The sequence below is a fragment of the Branchiostoma belcheri genome, unplaced genomic scaffold, assembly GCF_001625305.1.
Source record: "Branchiostoma belcheri isolate BF01 breed outbred unplaced genomic scaffold, Haploidv18h27 scaffold4, whole genome shotgun sequence".
Lineage (NCBI taxonomy): Eukaryota > Metazoa > Chordata > Leptocardii > Amphioxiformes > Branchiostomatidae > Branchiostoma > Branchiostoma belcheri.
In genome coordinates this window covers 6,552,104-6,569,625 of record NW_017804020.1, presented here as the reverse complement: position 1 = coordinate 6,569,625, position 17,522 = coordinate 6,552,104, and the positions used below count along the sequence as shown (strand labels likewise).

The 17,522-nt window shown below is 38.9% G+C and overlaps 1 protein-coding gene across 1 annotated transcript in view; it reads right to left on the bottom strand.

Moving 5' to 3' along the window:
- The window catches only part of LOC109476975 (E3 ubiquitin-protein ligase UBR2-like), a 99,005-nt gene extending 83,867 nt beyond the window's left edge, over nucleotides 1-15,138 (bottom strand). Inside the window, exons 1-6 of the mRNA XM_019777992.1 lie at nucleotides 15,070-15,138; nucleotides 12,228-12,382; nucleotides 11,318-11,458; nucleotides 10,771-10,849; nucleotides 7,364-7,471; nucleotides 6,411-6,541 (exon numbers count right to left, since the gene is read on the bottom strand). Coding sequence (XP_019633551.1) covers nucleotides 6,411-6,541; nucleotides 7,364-7,471; nucleotides 10,771-10,849; nucleotides 11,318-11,458; nucleotides 12,228-12,382; nucleotides 15,070-15,126 — 671 coding nt within the window. The 5' untranslated portion in view covers nucleotides 15,127-15,138. The remainder of the gene's footprint in view (nucleotides 1-6,410; nucleotides 6,542-7,363; nucleotides 7,472-10,770; nucleotides 10,850-11,317; nucleotides 11,459-12,227; nucleotides 12,383-15,069) is intronic.
- Nucleotides 15,139-17,522: the final 2,384 nt, after the last annotated feature.

Sequence of the window (17,522 nt, the reverse complement as noted above, 5' to 3'; positions counted from 1 at the left end):
GTCAACACGATAACTTGAGAAGGCTTACATGGACTGACTTGATATTTGGTAGGGTGGGTAGGGTCTTGGATGAGACCTCAAATGATTAGATTTTGGGTCACCTGGCGGCTTGTCATGGTACTGCAGCAGAACTTCCGGTTTTTGATATCTCAAGATCCATACATGCTAGGGTAACCAAATTTAAGTGGTAGATAGCTCTTGTGCTGGGGATGAAGTGACATGAGATTGAGCCCCCTAGTGGCTTGCTCTGGAACTGCAGGGGGGTTTAAAGGACAAATGTTTAAAAGAGGATAACTCAAGAATCGATTGATGGATCATCGTGATTTTTGGTATGTAGGTAGCTTAAGTGATGCTTAACGTTATAACATAATGATATAACAATTATGCAAATATTGATGTAATTTGCATAATTAATGAGGAAATTCTATAAATCAGCTGCATTCCATGATAGGAAGTTCAGGATTGTAACATATGTTATTAAGAACGAGAGAAACACAGGCAAATATCGATTATGCAAATGAAGACTTAATTTGCATAATTAATGAGAAAATGTTATAATTGCATAGTGGTAACTGCCTGGAATTTCATACTTGGGGTGTTTGAAAGTTAAGTGAAGGTGAACATAATTAAACATAACTTATTCAAATAAGGACCACATTTGCATAATTTATGAGGAAATGGCATTCTTTGTTAAGATAAGACTGTCTTTTGGTGTAGAATATGATCAACAGACTGATATAATTCATGCAATTGAGGATCCTATATGCATAATCAGGGTGATTAATATATTTCTTATTCATAAAGGCTAACATCATTTGGCGAAGGTATGAGATCGTGGAACTCTAGTTTTTTCTGAAAAAATCCGAGAACCAACAAATTAAATCGGTGTGGCCTAAAGACAGTGATTTTCAGTAGAAAGAAACGTGTGTGACAGTAACAACCACCTACCAAACAAGGCCGTTTACTAATGACAGTAGGCTTCCAGGAGCTCCTTCAAATTCTGCTAAGAGAATCTAATACCAGGAATTAGGGACTAAGTGGGTGTCAGCTATTAGTCTAAGAGTAATTCTTACATTTAGGTGACAAGGACAACATTATGAGCTCAAGCCAGATGTTAAGCAACAAAGTTAGCCAACGTCTTTAAACGGGAGTAATTAGCTACTGAGCTCTCTTCAGCCATTAGAGATATCCAATGCACTTTGATGGCGGCACTTAACACGTTTTCATCATTTTTACCTCCATGAAAAATGGAGGTATTGTTTTTGGTGCAAATGATGAGCTAATTTGCATAATTGATGTGAAAATTCTGTGATTCCTCATTGGTGAATGAATTTTATACCTTGTGACATGTGTAAGTTACTTAAAGGTTAACACCACTATGCATATATTATGTTAATATAGAGGTCATTTGCATAATTAATGTGGACATGTTGAAATGAAGTATGACAAAGGATAGGGAATTTTACACGAAAAATATTGTAATTTGAATTTTAGAAAACCATAAATTAAACTAGATTATGCTAATTACGACCTTATTTCCATAGTCAATGAGACAAATAAAAAACATTTTATTTTACAAAAAGTTATATATTTCATGGAGGTATGAGATCTCTGGTCTATGAATTCTTGTTTTACTCGTCTTGAAACCCAACAACAATCCAAGCATACGATACGAATAAGAATTTTTTCCATTCAGCGACATTGGATTTTGGGCTCACAGACATCAGTATATGAGATAGGGTTTGTTCAACTTACTGCATTAAAAAATGACAGGTAAATTAACTTTAAAAATCCAGTTTTACTCCCATGAAATTGCTTCAGGTGCCTTTAAGTTTGAATGCAAGAGAAAAGACACCTGAGAGATTTTGAAATCTGTTACTCCACAAAATATATGTCATATATGTACATGTACCTCTATGGGTGTCAAACAGGAAAAGAGATAACCTTTTCCAGGACTATTCTGGAACCTTTGACCTAGTTTCAACAGTCAGACCAGATTTAGGTTTGTCTTACATTTATGCTTCTGTATGAATGGTATCAAATTTGAGTTAAATTTGAGTCAAATTTGACCCCACCCCCCAAACCCTGCTGACCTCCTCTCCAACACCAGGCAACCATGGCCGAACCTCCCGTCCACACCCGAACGCTATAAACATTTTTGAAACATTCGGCTGGAATTGTGGAACAGAGGGTCAGAGTTGACCCATGTTTAACAAACCGACAATACATGTATCTACTGGATCATCTTATAGAATTTCCCGGAATGGCCTGTAAGTACATATTAATAATTGTTTATTGCAAATTGCTAATTGCAGGAACAGAAGAAACATATGGTATAAAAAATAATTAAAAAAAAACAGACAATTAGTACACATAGAACTACTTACATGTATAACTATTAAGAAACTACTGGTAAAAACTACTGAGTTTGACTTTTTTTTTAAGACAGAGAAAGACAAAGGATCCCACTGTTTTGTAATTTGTGGGTTTTTAGATGTTAAGAAATGTATAATGTGTGAAAGTTTGATACTAATAGATGGTCTAACTTGCAAAGGGGAGTTTTTGTGACTAGAAATCCTGAAAGGTGAGATTTGATGGAATTGCCTTGCCTGTTTTTGGATAATAGTAGGCTAAGCCTTCAATGCATAGAACCACCTGTAGTGTCCCTTATAATGTGTGACAGAACTTTAAGCTTCATACAGGCCATTTCTCATAAAGTCGCTGACAAGTACCGTCCAGTGTGGTACACGTACATGTATGTCCCTGACACAGAAGTCCTTAATACAGTACCACATCCCTGACCTCACAGCAACAGATATATCTTCCCACAATTGTCCCTCCTACGCACACCTCCCAGAGTGCCCAGAGAGATTTAATACGGCCGAGGGTTACTCCAGGACATTGTGCCAACACACACTAAGGCCAAACCAATTTAATTTGTTGTTTCTCGGATTTTTTCAGAAAAAATATGAAGCGACAGGGCGAAATAAAAATATTTAAAAAAAAACAGGCACCCCATGATAGCCGGAAATGTTACAATATGAGCCATGACGTCAACATATCAGGCTGGTTTATAATTAAAATTTTAAAATTTTAATGAAAAAAAATTGCATTGTTACATTGAAAAACTTTAAGAACTAGGAAGAAAAGGACTTTCTTCAACTTCTGGAGCCAAAATATGTCTTTCATTGAGCATTTTGCAGTTAATTTAGAACCGTAAAAAAAAAATTTTTTTTTTTTTGCAAATCAGAAAAAAATGGACAGGGCGATTCGAGAAGGAACAAATTAAATTGGTGTGGCCTAATGTAGGACCGCCGACACATCACACAGAGCTGTGCTAATGAACGGGTCAATCTTTAAAGGGAATAATGGAGCCGACGTATGGAAAGCCGTGGTAGTAATTTTATCCATACTTAATTAATGATAAGGTTGCCGCCTGGCCAAGCCTTGTCCTGTATGTATGTGTGTGTGTGTGTGTGATGGGGTGAGAAACTTTGGTAGATACTCCAAAAAAGCAGTTACTCAACAGTAGTACAAAATCCTTTTTTGAACCAGGTTTCCCAGTGGGCAACTTAGGGCAAAAATAAGGTTGCCTGTCAGAATTTTAGGTTGCCCCACCTACATATGTATAAGTTACTAGTACTTTCCTCAAATTAAGTTATGTTATGGTACATACATATTAAGCCTTTGACAATATTTCCAACAGCCTTTAGTTAACTGATACTAGTAATAGCCATTAATACCTAAAATTAAAAAGCATCTGCCGGATACAGTGGTGCAAGCCAAGTGGGAAATTCTTAAAATTCAGGTAGCACACTGGGCTACCTAGGCTCAAAAATAGGGTGCCCCAAGTACAATTTGGTTGCCCGGGGCAACTGGGCAACCAGGTATTTTGCACACTGCTCAAGCAACTGGATATGATTTTGGAAACGGTCAAACTTTTCTGCTAGCAACGTATCAATTGAAATAATTTTTGCTTATAAACCTGCATTTCTCCTCTGGTCTCTCAGTCACTGACGAAAGCTAGTGGACACTAGCTGAAACGTCTGACCGTTTCCAAAATCATATCCAGTTGCCTGAGTAACTGCTTTTTTTGGCGTATCGTATTACCTGGATGTCTAACCTTCATCGACGTACTTTGGGAGATACTGCTGCATTGGTGGGACAACTATCTCTTAACGTACTTACCCTGTATTGACAGATCTACAGACAACGTTATTGGGAATATCCTGTCTATTAAGGCGAGACCCCTTTTACGGGACAGGACAGTGTTCTAGCCAGCCTGATTTTTTTTTCTGTCATAATTGCAATTTTGTTTGACATAGCATCAAGTTGAGCAAGGAAGGTGCAACAATCATACAGGTGTCTTGGGCCATACTCTCCTGGGAAAACTCTTGACCCTCTGAAATGCTGTTTCAGGGCTTGAAATACTGGGTACATGTGCACCTTAGTGCACCCAAAATTGGAGCTGTGCACCCAATTTTTTTTCTGTGGGTACACCAGTGCACCCAAATATTTTTGTAGGTATTTTTGTACATTTTGTATAATAGCACATTTTGTACAATTTGTATAATAGTATGCAGGATATTTTTGGCATACAAGTGTCAGAAAAATAATAAAACCTTTGTTGTAAGTTAGCTCCCAATTCAGATTCAAGCTCAAAAAAGGAGCAGTAAGATCTGTAATTAGTTTTTGTTTTATATGGTGCACCCAAAAAATTTTTTGTGCACCTAATATTTTAGGTTGGGCACACCAGTGCACCTATTCCCAAAAATGAATTTCGAGCCCTGTATTTTCTGTACTCTTTTAGACGTTAAATCTTCTAATTGACTAAGCTTAGCTAAATGACCTCTCTTTCCATAAATGAATCTTTACTCGCCAATGTTTGTCAGTGTCAAAAATGACAAGTTGGTCAAAACTTTTGCCAGTCATGAGTTTTAAAATTCCATCGAATGATTTAGTACAGTTTAACGTACCTATCTACGGACAATGTTATTGGGAATATCCTGTCTATAGATCTAGAGACAAGACCCATAATACAGGACAGATCGTAAGGAAATAGGCTCCAACGGTTCGCAAGAAAATACCGAAAATGGGATCCCAAGATACGTACGTGGCGAGTGTACTCATAGAAGAGACACTAGTGAGTGTAGTTGTAGATGTAGATGTGTAAATAGTTTGACACCAGTGCAGGTATGCAGAAAAAAGTACTGCATTACGTTGTATCTGTCTGTAAATGTACATGTATCAGTATAGCCAGTATAACTGCCCTTCAGTGTAACACACCAGCTTTGCAGGCACGCGGCGCGGCGACAGCTGGCTATATTACACTGAACGACCTGTTACACCTAATCTTTGCACATCCAACTGCAGGAGTATTTGTTTAAAAAAAATAATAAAATAAAATAAAGCTTTCTAGTAATGATGCCCCAACTGTGCTTAGTGGCAACGAGTTCAACTCTACAAGTTTTTGGAAAATACGATTTTTTGAACACCTCAATTCTTGGTTGATAACTCTGGTACTTGAAGGCATGACTGTTTCGTGTTCTTTTCTGGGCTGGTATCAGATACTTAGTGGTTGGTTCATCCACCAGTTTATTAGTCATTTTGTACAACATGCATAGTCTGGACATTTTTCATCTGTCTTCCAGCAACACCCATTGTTACAGTAGATTTCTTTGAGTTTTCATTTCCGTGACACTGAGTATACTTTCTTGATGAGGAAAAACAAGTAAGTTGAGAAAATAATTCTTGTATGTTCTTAAACAGTATCAAGAAAAACAAGAATCAACAATAAAATTTCCTAAAATTCTTACGATTCTTGTTGGTGAGCATGATAAAAGAAGAATAAAATTCTTTGTGTAATCTTTGTGTATCAAAATACAAAAACATTGCAGAATGTTTCTTGAAGTTTCTAGAATTGTCTCCAATTTCTCAAGGAGGAATCAATAAGGAAATAAGAAAAATAAGAAACCAAGTAAAATCTGATATTTTATACCTCCGGGCTTTTATTGTATATTCTTATATGTTGTTTGTTATGAATAGTTGATGGTGTTAAATTGTATCTGTTAGGACACCCCTCTGTGCGAAAGGTCATACAAGTGGACCCGACCGAGAATACTTCAAACACACCAAAGGTCAACAGTCGCGACCACTTTCACGCTCAAAGGGGTGTTCTGGGGCCACCAAAAGGCACCATTTTCCCGCCCGAAAACACATATACAATAAAAACAAAAGAACGTGCATCATCTACAGCCCAATAGCAAAACATATACCTAGTCCCAAAAGAATTCGTCCACCCAAACGCGAGAAACGGCTGCGAACGTGAAAATCTAAATCTCTCACAAAGCCCTTCCGCGGAAGGATATCTCCTCCCCCGGAGGCAAAGACATTATTGGTAGTGTACAGACCTGGGCTCCAGTTCCTGTGGTAGTCCGTCCATCTGTTCCCACAGCAGCATGTCTACAGCGTACCCCAGGGCTATCTTCAACACCTCCCAGGCACGGGCAGCCACATCTTTGGGAAGCTTCTCTACTGGGTTCTGTAAAACAGGTATGTGTCAGGGTAGAATATGGTTAAGTTGATGTCACACTTCAAAGAAGCCACGTGACAAGCTCTACTGGGTCAGTCTACTGAGGAAGACCAGAGTGACTGGTCGAAAGCTCTTTTTTTGATTCAGCGGCAACATCACATTATAAAGAAATAGAATACAACACCGCAACAAAGTAAAACTCAAAGACAAAACATTAAATCAGAGCCTTGTCTTGTCTCCTCTCACATATATCTGGCATGGCAACAGACATATTTACCCATTTTTGCGTTGATGTCCACTGTCAAAGGGCAACAAAATTTTTTTTTCTTTTTTTTTCAAAATCAGTGCGCACGCTGATGTCATCCATAACAATTACTTGCTGTGGCCTAGTGCTGTGTACCGGTTTGCTGGACTTGGATCCGGACTTGTAAGAATGTTTAGGTTCAAGTCCAAAAAAAACTAAAAGTCAAGAACCGTGTCCAGACTTACATGTATTACCACAAAAAAAAAAACATTTCACATACCCCTTTTCGTTGCAAACCACTTAAAACCTTATAGATTGCAAAACCGTATAGATTGCCAAATTTTTGCTGCAAAATGAAGAAAACATTGCCATCGGGCATCGTCAAGTATCAGCCTCCATGTTATGTGCCCAAAGTTTTGCCCAAACAACATTGCAAGGTTGCCAGCATGCAATTTTGCCCTGGGTTTAGGTCCGGACTTACAAGTCCGGATTGAACCTAAACCTCTGGACTTGAATCCGGACCTGAACCTAAACGTGGGTTTAGGAACACAGCACTACTGTGGCCTAATGTTGTGATGTCCATGTACCTGGCTCTGCTGTCCCAGTCCCTGTTTGTGGATGTCGCACCACGGGTCCTGTTTCCAGGCCTCCACATCCCCACAGTCACAGTACCCACCTCCACCGGATGTACTCATCTGTGTGTGGGAAGGCAGGACATACAGGTACACAGGCCTCAAAATTAACTTTTCTTTCTATTGTCCAGGGCTTGAAAATACATTTTTGGGAAAAAGGTGCACTGGTGCACCCAACCAAAATAAACTGGGTGCACAAAATTTTTTTTGGGTGAACCATTAAGATAAAATAAGTAGAATGTCAGCAACAACTAATTATATTTCATTTCTATAGTACTATAACAATAATTTAATCATTATTCTGACACTAGGGTGTTATGAATATGCTGTATAGCACTGTACATTTAACATCTTTACATACATACATGTAAACGTATAAAAATATTCAAGGTGCACTGGTGCACCCACAGAAAAAAATTGGGTGAACAGCTCTAATTTTGGGTGCACTAAGGTGCACATGTACCCAGTATTTCGAGCCCTGTATTGTCCCAGCACTATCCCAAAAATAAATTTCAACTGTCCCGAAGTGAGAATGAACTGTCCCAACCTGTTTTTTGGAAAGTATTGTATGACTTTAACTTCAAGTCAACTTTATGTTGCTTACATTTGTATGTTCATTCCCAGGTGCACTATAAATAATTGCAAAGTAGACAGAAAATTCGGGGGACTTTTCCGGATCCAAAAGCTGGGACGTGTGCCTGATAGACAAAAGAAGAGCATTTTGATGTTGACTATTTTTCGATTGTCCCAAAAATGTCCCAAAGTGTCTTTTTTGTTGCCCCAGCCTAAATTTTAGTGGTCAGTGGCCATTGGACCACCTTTAATTTTGAGCCCTGGTACAGTCAAACTTGCCCAAGTGACCGCCTCTATAAGCCGGTCATATGCTCCAGCCATAACGACCACTTTTCTCAGACCCTTTTCCAGGGCTCTAGCCAGCACCTTTTTCCGTCAATCGCAGGACAAAAATATTGGGTGAAATATATAAAAAACAGCCTCCAGTTTATGTCTAGACTTCCGGTTTAATTCCGGACTAACTCCCATATCTTAGCAACCTTACATCTAGATGGGCAATATCAGGATCTGTAAAACATGTAATAGCATGTTTGCCCTGATTCCTTTTAGGTCAAAGACCCAGAGCAAAAGAATAATAACATAACTGTACTTATTATGTTTACCGAAGGAAAACATATTGTTTTTGCTCAGTTTCTTCCTCTTCTTCTTCTTCTCCAAACAGTGACCTATGACCTGACCAATGACAATCATGATTTGTTGACGTCTGTCACCATGGTGTCTGGTGTTGGGTTACATAATGTTGCAATTTCATGGTCTGCTCTGCTCCTGTCACCATACACAAATAGTACATGTATGTTAATGTGTTTGAGTAAGAATTAACAGAGCAGACCATGTCCGAAGGTAAACATTATGCATTTGCTTTGCAAATGTTACTTCTCTAGTGTATAATTCTATTTCCAAACTTTGCAGATAACAACGAAAATTGAAATGACAAGTATGGCAGTTTTGGTGATTCAACTCCCCTGATTGAGTGACACCTCAGAGACGTGTACTTCTGCCATCAATGATGCTCGCTGTAAGGCTTTGATCTGTGTGGATTTATATTCCCAGCCTGTCCCAAATGTTATCTAATTGGACGTGAATTCCCCATCAATATCACCTCTTGTGTGCCGTTTAGCGGCGGGAACCAAATAGTGCTGATCCCTGGATCTTACCAGCTCAAGGCTGAAGGTATCAGTGAAAATCTGTACACCGGGGAGTTCCAGTTAAGTGCAGCGGATCAGAAGCTAAACGTGTAATCTGTTCTGGCACTACAAAGTTCTGGCGAATGGGAGGCGCTACGCTGAGGTGGTTCTGAGTCCAGGGCTTCAGATGATACTGTAAATCACCTTTTTTTTGTGGTACTTTTATATTTGTCAGGTTTTCGCAGTCACTTCTGTGCCACAAACTTTACAGTAATTCACCAAATTTCTTTTTTCTGCACCTACGAAAACTAAAAATGTAGAGTTCATGGCTTGAAATTAATTTTTGGGAATAGGTGCACTGGTGCAAAATTTTTGGGTGCACCATATAAGATGAGATAGTAGAATGTCAACAAAAACTAATTACCTTCGCCAAGAAGGTTATGTTTTCAGAGGCGTTCGTGTATGTGTGTGTGTGTGTGTGTGTCTGTCTGTAAACACGATAACTTGAGAAGGCTTAAATGGACTGACTTGATATTTGGTAGATGGGTAGGTCCTGATGAGACCTCAAAATGATTAGATTTTGGGCCCCCTGGCGGCTTGTCATGGTACTGCAGCAGAACTTCCGGTTTTGATATCTCATGATACAGACAACCTAGGGTAACCAAATTTGGGTGGTAGATAGCTCTTGTGCTGGGGATAAAGTGACATGAGTTTGAGCCCCCTAGTTGCTTGCTCTAGAACTGCAGGGGGTTTAAAGGACAAATGTTTAAAAGAGGATAACTCAAGAACCGATTGATGGATCATCGTGAATTTTGGTATGTAGGTAGCTTAAGTGATGCTTGACATAATGACATTACAATTATGCAAATATGAATGTAATTTGCATGATTAATGAGGAAATTCTCTAAATCAGCTGCATTCCATTATTGGAAGTCCAAGCTTGCAACATATGTTATTAAGAACGAGAGAAACACAGGCAGATATCGATTATGCAAATGAAGACTTAATTTGCATAATTAATGAGAAAATGTTATAATTGCATGGTGGTAACTGCCTGGAGTTTCATACTTGGGGTGTTTGAAAGTTAAGTGAAGGTGAACATAATTAAACATAACTTATTCAAATAAGGACCACATTTGCATAATTTATGAGGAAATGCTATGATGGCATTCTTTGTTAAGATAAGACTGTCTTTTGGTGTAGAATATGATCAACAGAGGATCAACAGAGGATCAACAGAGGATCAACAGAGGATCCTATTTGCATAATCAGGGGGATTAATATATAATTTCTTATTCATAAAGGCTAACTTCATTTGGCGAAGGTATGAGATCGTGGAACTCTAGTTTATTATGTTTCATTTCTAAAGAAAAGTACTAATAACAATGATTTTATTTTTCTGACAGATGTTTATTTTTAAAACTTGCTATATACTAATATAAATTTGACATCTTTACATAGTATTATATAAAACTACGAAAATATTTGGGTGCACCGGTGCACCCACAGAAAACATTAGGTGCACAGCTCCAAATCTGGGTGCACTAAGGTGCACATGCACTAGTATTTAGAGCCCTGTCTTTGGTGTCAAAACTGGTGGTAATTTTAATAAACAGGAACTAGCAAAAGGGAACATCTTTGGCGCGATAAGTTTGCCTCACTTACCCGATAGCGGTGGGACTTGTGGGTGCTCTTGTTAAAACACTCGATACAGAAAACACAGGTGGGGTCTGCACAGCAATCCCTGTACAAGGATGGAAAGAAGAGAAGATCTTTTTTAGGAAATGGTAGGGAAGGAATCAGTATTCTAGCCAGCCTGAAGTTATTTACTGTCAATGTTGAACTCAATTTTTTTTTATATAACATCATTGTGAGACAATACTAGGGCGTCTAGCGCCATACTCTCCCAGCAAAATTTTGAAATAATGACCCTCTGCAACACTATTTCCTGCATTTTGGGGGGAAAAGTTTGCTGGTAGTAAGACTAAGCTTCGTTTATGACATCTCTTTCTATATCTTTACGTTTTTGTTTGTCAAAGATGACACATTGGGCAAAATTTCTGTCTGTCATGAGCTGCAAAATTCTGTCAAATGACGAAAGGCAGATGCTGGCTGCAACTTTTGAAATTGTGAGATAAACATGTCCATTTTTCTCAGACTTTTGCTACTGCGAACGTAAAGTGATTAAAAACTCTTTCTGTTCCATACATACCTGCATGAGTACGTTGGCTCGCCCACTTTGAAGACCTTGCCACAGAGCTGGGGAGGGTTGTTGAGGGCCTGAAGCTGCTGGAACACTGCGGAGGGGTTTCCTCCACACAGGAACCACTCCAGGGGCTCAAACAGCACATCCCTACAGGACAGACGGAACAACAAGTTCAGCAGGGCTCCAGCGTACAAAATACTTTTTTGAACCCTGTGGGCAACCTATGGCAAAAATTAGGTTGCCCATCAGAATTTTAGGTTGCCCCACCTATAAGTTACTACTTACCCGGTACCTCAAATTACATGTAAGTTACATACATATTAGCCTTTGACAATATTTCCAACAGCCTTTAGTTAACTGATACTAGTAATAGCCATTAGGTACATGTACGTAAAATTAAAAAGCATCTGCTGGATACAGTGGTGCAAGCCAAGTGGGCATGATTTTTTTTTTGGGGGGGGGCATTCTTAAAATTTAGGTAGCACACTGGGCTACCTAAGTTCAAAAATAGGTTGCCCCAAGTAAAATTTGGGCAACCAGGTATTTTGCACGCTGGCAAAATCTTTTTTTTTGGCAATGTCTCAGGGAGGAGCCTAATGGTACAGTATTGTGTACAGTTTGCAAGAATTCTAGGAATTGTACAGGTATTTTGTCCACAGGCATGGGAATGTCCACAGGAATGTCTCCCAGCTGTTTGCTGAAACACATCTACATGTATGCCCACATTCCTGGAAACCCTTGGGAAGACCTGTCTGCCCCTGATGCCCTACTTTCTGTGACCCCGGGGCTCGTTCACTATACACTCTTGGTCCTGAGCCGAACATGCTACCGCTACGCCACACGACCCCACAAAGGATTGAAGGTCGGAGGTCAGCAAAGGATTATGGGAAGTGGTGAATTACTATGAAATCGTGACCTTGAGAGTTTCTCCTCTGCCTGAACAGCGTCGGGGGTCCTCTGTGTGCTGATGGCCACCTCGGCCGAAGTGAAGAATATCTTAGGCACCTGCTGGGCCCAGTACTGGTACAGGGCGTTCTTCAGCTGGCCTCGATCATACGCACTCTGCCACTGCTGCTTGGAGAAATAATACAAATCATTATATTTTGAATGAATGAACTTTTATTGCTCAACAATCGTACGAGGTACAATGTATGGCAGTAATACAACTACAACTACAAAACTTTACTTACTACAAACTACTATCTAAACAGTATTTGAGTTACTACATGGTCATGTATTGATGATATGTTCTCGCTTATGGAATAAAGTGAACTGAAATTGGCCTAGGTAAACAGATATGGTAGTTGGACATGATAATAATTTATGGAATGTATCGTACTGTGTAAAAGATTGGGTGAATTTTGTCTTAGTAGTAATAGTCTGTAAGAATGTATCTCTTTCTTTTCTATAGGTGGGACAAGTCATAACAAAGTGAAATTCATCTTCAATATTCTCATTACATGTGGGACACAGTCTCTGAGTGGCTGGTGTGTTGTGGTGTCGACCTTATACGTATACATATATATAGGTTACGTCAGTACAATGGCCAAGTGGGTAAAGTGTGCACCAGTTCGGTAGGTCGTGAGTTCGATCCCTGGCCAAGTCATTATTAATTTATCTAAAATTGTTTGTTTTATAACAATGCTCGAAATGAGCTGAATATTCAAACTTCTACATTTGTGCCCGGAGGCTAATTGCAACTCATAAACATACAACAATATTGAACCAGATTGTACAAGAACTGATATCTACATAATGGAAAATAGTTGAATAAAACAATACAGTAGTTATGTCTAAAACTATGTCTGAAGGGTTTGACTTCTCTCTTGTAAACCGTGGAAGACGTAATGTCCCACCTTTTCCAAAATTTGTGGGTTTTGGGAAGTTAAGGCCACACCAATTTAATTTCTTGGTTAACGGATTTTTCTAGGAAAATAATGGACCGGGCGGGCGAAAAAAAAATAAAAATAAAAACAGGCCTAGACATCCTATTATGGCCCAAAATGGTACAATAGGAGCTATATATATGAAGTCAACACACCAGGCAGATTCAAAATTTAAGCAATGAATTTTGAACTTTTAATGATACCACTGCATTGAAAGATGGAATGACTGTAACAAGTACCTAGTAAGAAAAGGACTGTTTTCAACTGTTCAGGGAAAAATATGAGCATTTTGCAGTTGATTGTGAATTTTTATTTTTATTTGCAAATCAGAAAAAAATGAAGCGGCGAATCCCTTAACCAAAAAATTAAATTGGTGTGGCCTAAGAATAGTTTTTTCTTTGTCAGTACATTTTTTTTCTGTTAAAGTTCAACAACCAGTCAAATTGGTGTGGCCTTACTTGTGACATCACCTTTGACAGGGTGTCATGCCGGGCAACTTGCATGTGATTTTCAAGATTTGCATGCATAAATACTGTATTCTGATTCTGAACGAGCAATTTTGCACATTGAACATATATGATGTTCATATACATAGAATTTTCTTGCATTTAAATCAGCCTGTTCTTTGACAATTATGTCACAATCAGATCATATTCATACATTACCTAGGCTAGAGGTCTGGTATACAATCTGAAAGTTGTGGTTGTGGTACAAATCAAGTTTTCGCCCGTGTGCAATTTAGTAAAATCAGGTGTTATGAATGGTACCTGTCCCCTGCATCTACCATAAACAATAAAGACTGCAATAGAACTGAACAGAACAATAACCAACAAAACAACAAACAAAACAAGCTGCAGCTGTCTTCTCAAAAGATGTCGCTAAAAATAGATCATGGTAACCAGGCAGTAAAAAAAAAACATAATATGTGGTATTTATTATCAACATTTTTTCTGAAGAATGATAAATAATAAATCATACCCGGTCCGGAACCCGTTATCGAGCGCTTCCATGGCTTCCATAAAACGATTCGAACGCGTTTCCTTTCGAAAATTCGAATACAGAATCCGGACGTTGGAATTGATGTTGTTGCAGTTTAGGGTTCAGTGGCACCAACTTTTGGCTCATCTTGCATTGAAAGGCGTGTTTTCTTGGGTGGGTATGATATGAATAAAATACAACACGGTGTATTCCGCATCGCCCTCGGTCCCGGCCCTCCCGCGAGTCGGATCGCCCGACCCGCGGTCGGGCCGATACCTCGGGCGATACGGAATACCCCGTGTTGTATTCTATATGCAAGTCATCTGGCTTCCATTATAAAAATTTGACAGTGGGGGGGAGGAGGGGATTCGACCTCTCTCCCCTCCCATAAGTTAGTGAACTGTCCCTAACCTGACTTGACCTGGCCTGACCTAAACCTGCTCTAGATCTCTTTGCACGAATACTACAGATTAAAACAACATGTGTTTGGGAAGATTTAATTCTATTTAAAACCGTAAGAGTCACGATAAGCAAGCGCAAATTTAGCGAACTACGTAATCACGCATCGTTTATACAACAACTAGTGCAGTTCTTATGATTAGCAAATTTCATAAGCATAATTTCATAACTAGATAACAGTCATGTAAGACAAGTCAGCAGTGATACCAAAACATGTAATAAACACTCTACTGTATCAAAAACAACAGATTGTATAATATTTTCCCGACCTAAAGATCTAAGACTAGATGATGTTGCTTTTAGACATGCAACTTCGGTGTCGGATTTTTCACGTTTGGTCGTTTTCTGGTACATTTCAACGACCACGTAGGTAGCACACTTCTTCAATCTACCTGTCTATGTCGTCCAAAGAGTAGATTGATCTGCAAAACTTACCTGAACGATCATAGAAACGTTGCAACCTTCCAGATTTCCTGCATTTTTGGCCGCCATCTTGAATGGCGAACAAAATATCCCAGCATGCAGCGCGCCGAAGGCCGTTTCGTCTGTTAGTCCGTTCGCGTATATGTGACGACGTTTTTACCTTCGCCAAGAAGGTTATGTTTTCAGGGGCGTTCGTGTATGTGTGTGTGTGTCTGTCTGTCTGTCAACACGATAACTTGAGAAGGCCTTGATGGATTGTCTTGATACTTGGTAGGTGGGTAGGTCTTGATGAGACCTCAAAATGATTAGATTTTGGGCCCCCTAGCGGCTTGTTATGGTACTGCAGCTGAACTTCCGGTTTTGATATCTCATGATCTAGATATACTATGGTGATGAAATTTGGGTGGTAGGTAGCTCTTGTGCTGGGGAAAAAGTGATGTGAGTTTGGGCCCCCTAGCGGCTTGCTCTGGAACTGCAGGGATATATTCTTGAAAATACTAGTATTCAAAAGGGGATAACGCAAGAACCGGTTGACGGATCGTCGTGATTTTTGGTATGTAGGTAGCTTACGTGATGTTTAATATAATTATATGACAATTATGCAAATATGAATGTAATTTGCATAATTTATGGGGAAATTCTATAAATCAGCTGCATTCCATGATAGGACAATTGAAGCTTGTGACATCGGTAATTGACAACGAGAGAAACACAGGAAGATATTGATTATGTTAATAATAACTTAATTTGCATAATTAATGAGAAAATTTTATAATTATGTAATGATAACTGCCTGGAATTTCATACTTGTGGTATTTGAAAGTTTAGTTGAGGTGAACATCATTAAACATAATTTATTCAAATCAGGACCTCATTTGCATGATTTATTACGAAATGCTAGAATGCATTGTTTGTTAATCTAAGGCTGTCTTTTGGTTGAGATTATGATAAAATGATATAATTCATGAAAATTAGGTTCCTATTTCTTAAATCAGGGGGAATAATCTAATCTATAATTTCAGTCATAAAGATTAACATCATTTGGCGAAGGTATGAGATCGGGGAACTCTAGTTTTTTTTGTAATATGTAGAGGAGTTTCTTACAAGGCATTTGCAGGGCAGCAAAAGGAGAAAAAAAATATTCTGAATGAGGAAATCTGTCTGATTACAGAATTATAACATTTTGTCATTAATCATGCAAATCAAGTCTTCATTCACATGACAAAATCAATATCTGTCTGTGTTTCTCTCGTTCTCAATTACCAATCTCACAAGCTTCAATAGTCATATCATGGAATGTAGCTGATTTCTAGAATTTCCCCATAAATTATGCAAATTACATCCATATTTGCATAATTTTCACATTCTATCAAGCATCAATAAGCTACCTACATACCAAAAATCACGACGATCCGTCAACCGGTTCTTGAGTTATCGTCTTTTGAATAGTTATAAACAGATAGCCCTGCACTTCCAGAGCAAGCAACTAGGGGGCCCAAACTCATGTCACTTCATCCCCAGCACAAGAGCTACCTACCATCCAAATTTCGTCCCCCTAGCATGAGATCATGAGATATCAAAACCGGAAGTTCAGCTGCAGTGCCATAACAAGCCGCTAGGGGGTCCAAAATCTAATCATTTCCAGGTCTCATCAAGACCTACCCACCTACCAAGTATCAAGACAATCCATTTAAAGTTAAACCTTCTCAAGTTACCGTGTCCACACACACACACATGCATACGCACGCACGCGCACACACACACACACACACACACACACGAACACCTCTGAAAACATAACCTGCTTGGCGAAGGTAATGATGCTATCAACATTCATGGTCCATTGAATGTGAAATGTTTTAATGGAAAAGACTATCAATTGAAAAAAATATTAATTGATATCACAAGAGCTGATGCTATCTCAGGAACGACGCTGGCATGTGCTTTACAAATTGTGTGGGGTAGCGGCAGAGTGCGCGACTCTGAACCTAGAGGTCCCGGGTTCGAGTCCTGACATGCCACCATTTTGGGGCCTTGTGAAAGGCACTTTACACGACTTTCCTCACTTAACTCAGGTGAAAATGAGTATTGTCCTGCAATGTATTTGTCCCGTGTTGGTGGCGGCATTAATATAAGTTGAAAAACTTGAGTGTGCCGTCACCACGTCTGGTGATTACATGTTGGAATAATAAATAAAAAATTGAAGTGACCTAGACCTTGCCATTTATTTATTTATTTTATTTATTAATCTTGAGGGTCGCCCCTTAGACTTGAGGCTTATATAAGCCTTCACTCAGCCATTTTAATCCAAGTAATAAAATATGTCAAAGTTACATGTATTGATTGTTAATATATATCGTGTGTGACACATAGTCTTAGAAATAGACGTACAAGTACATGTACATGTTAACACCGTATTTACACATGAAAGAAAACACAGTGATACGGTGTTAACGTTATATCAA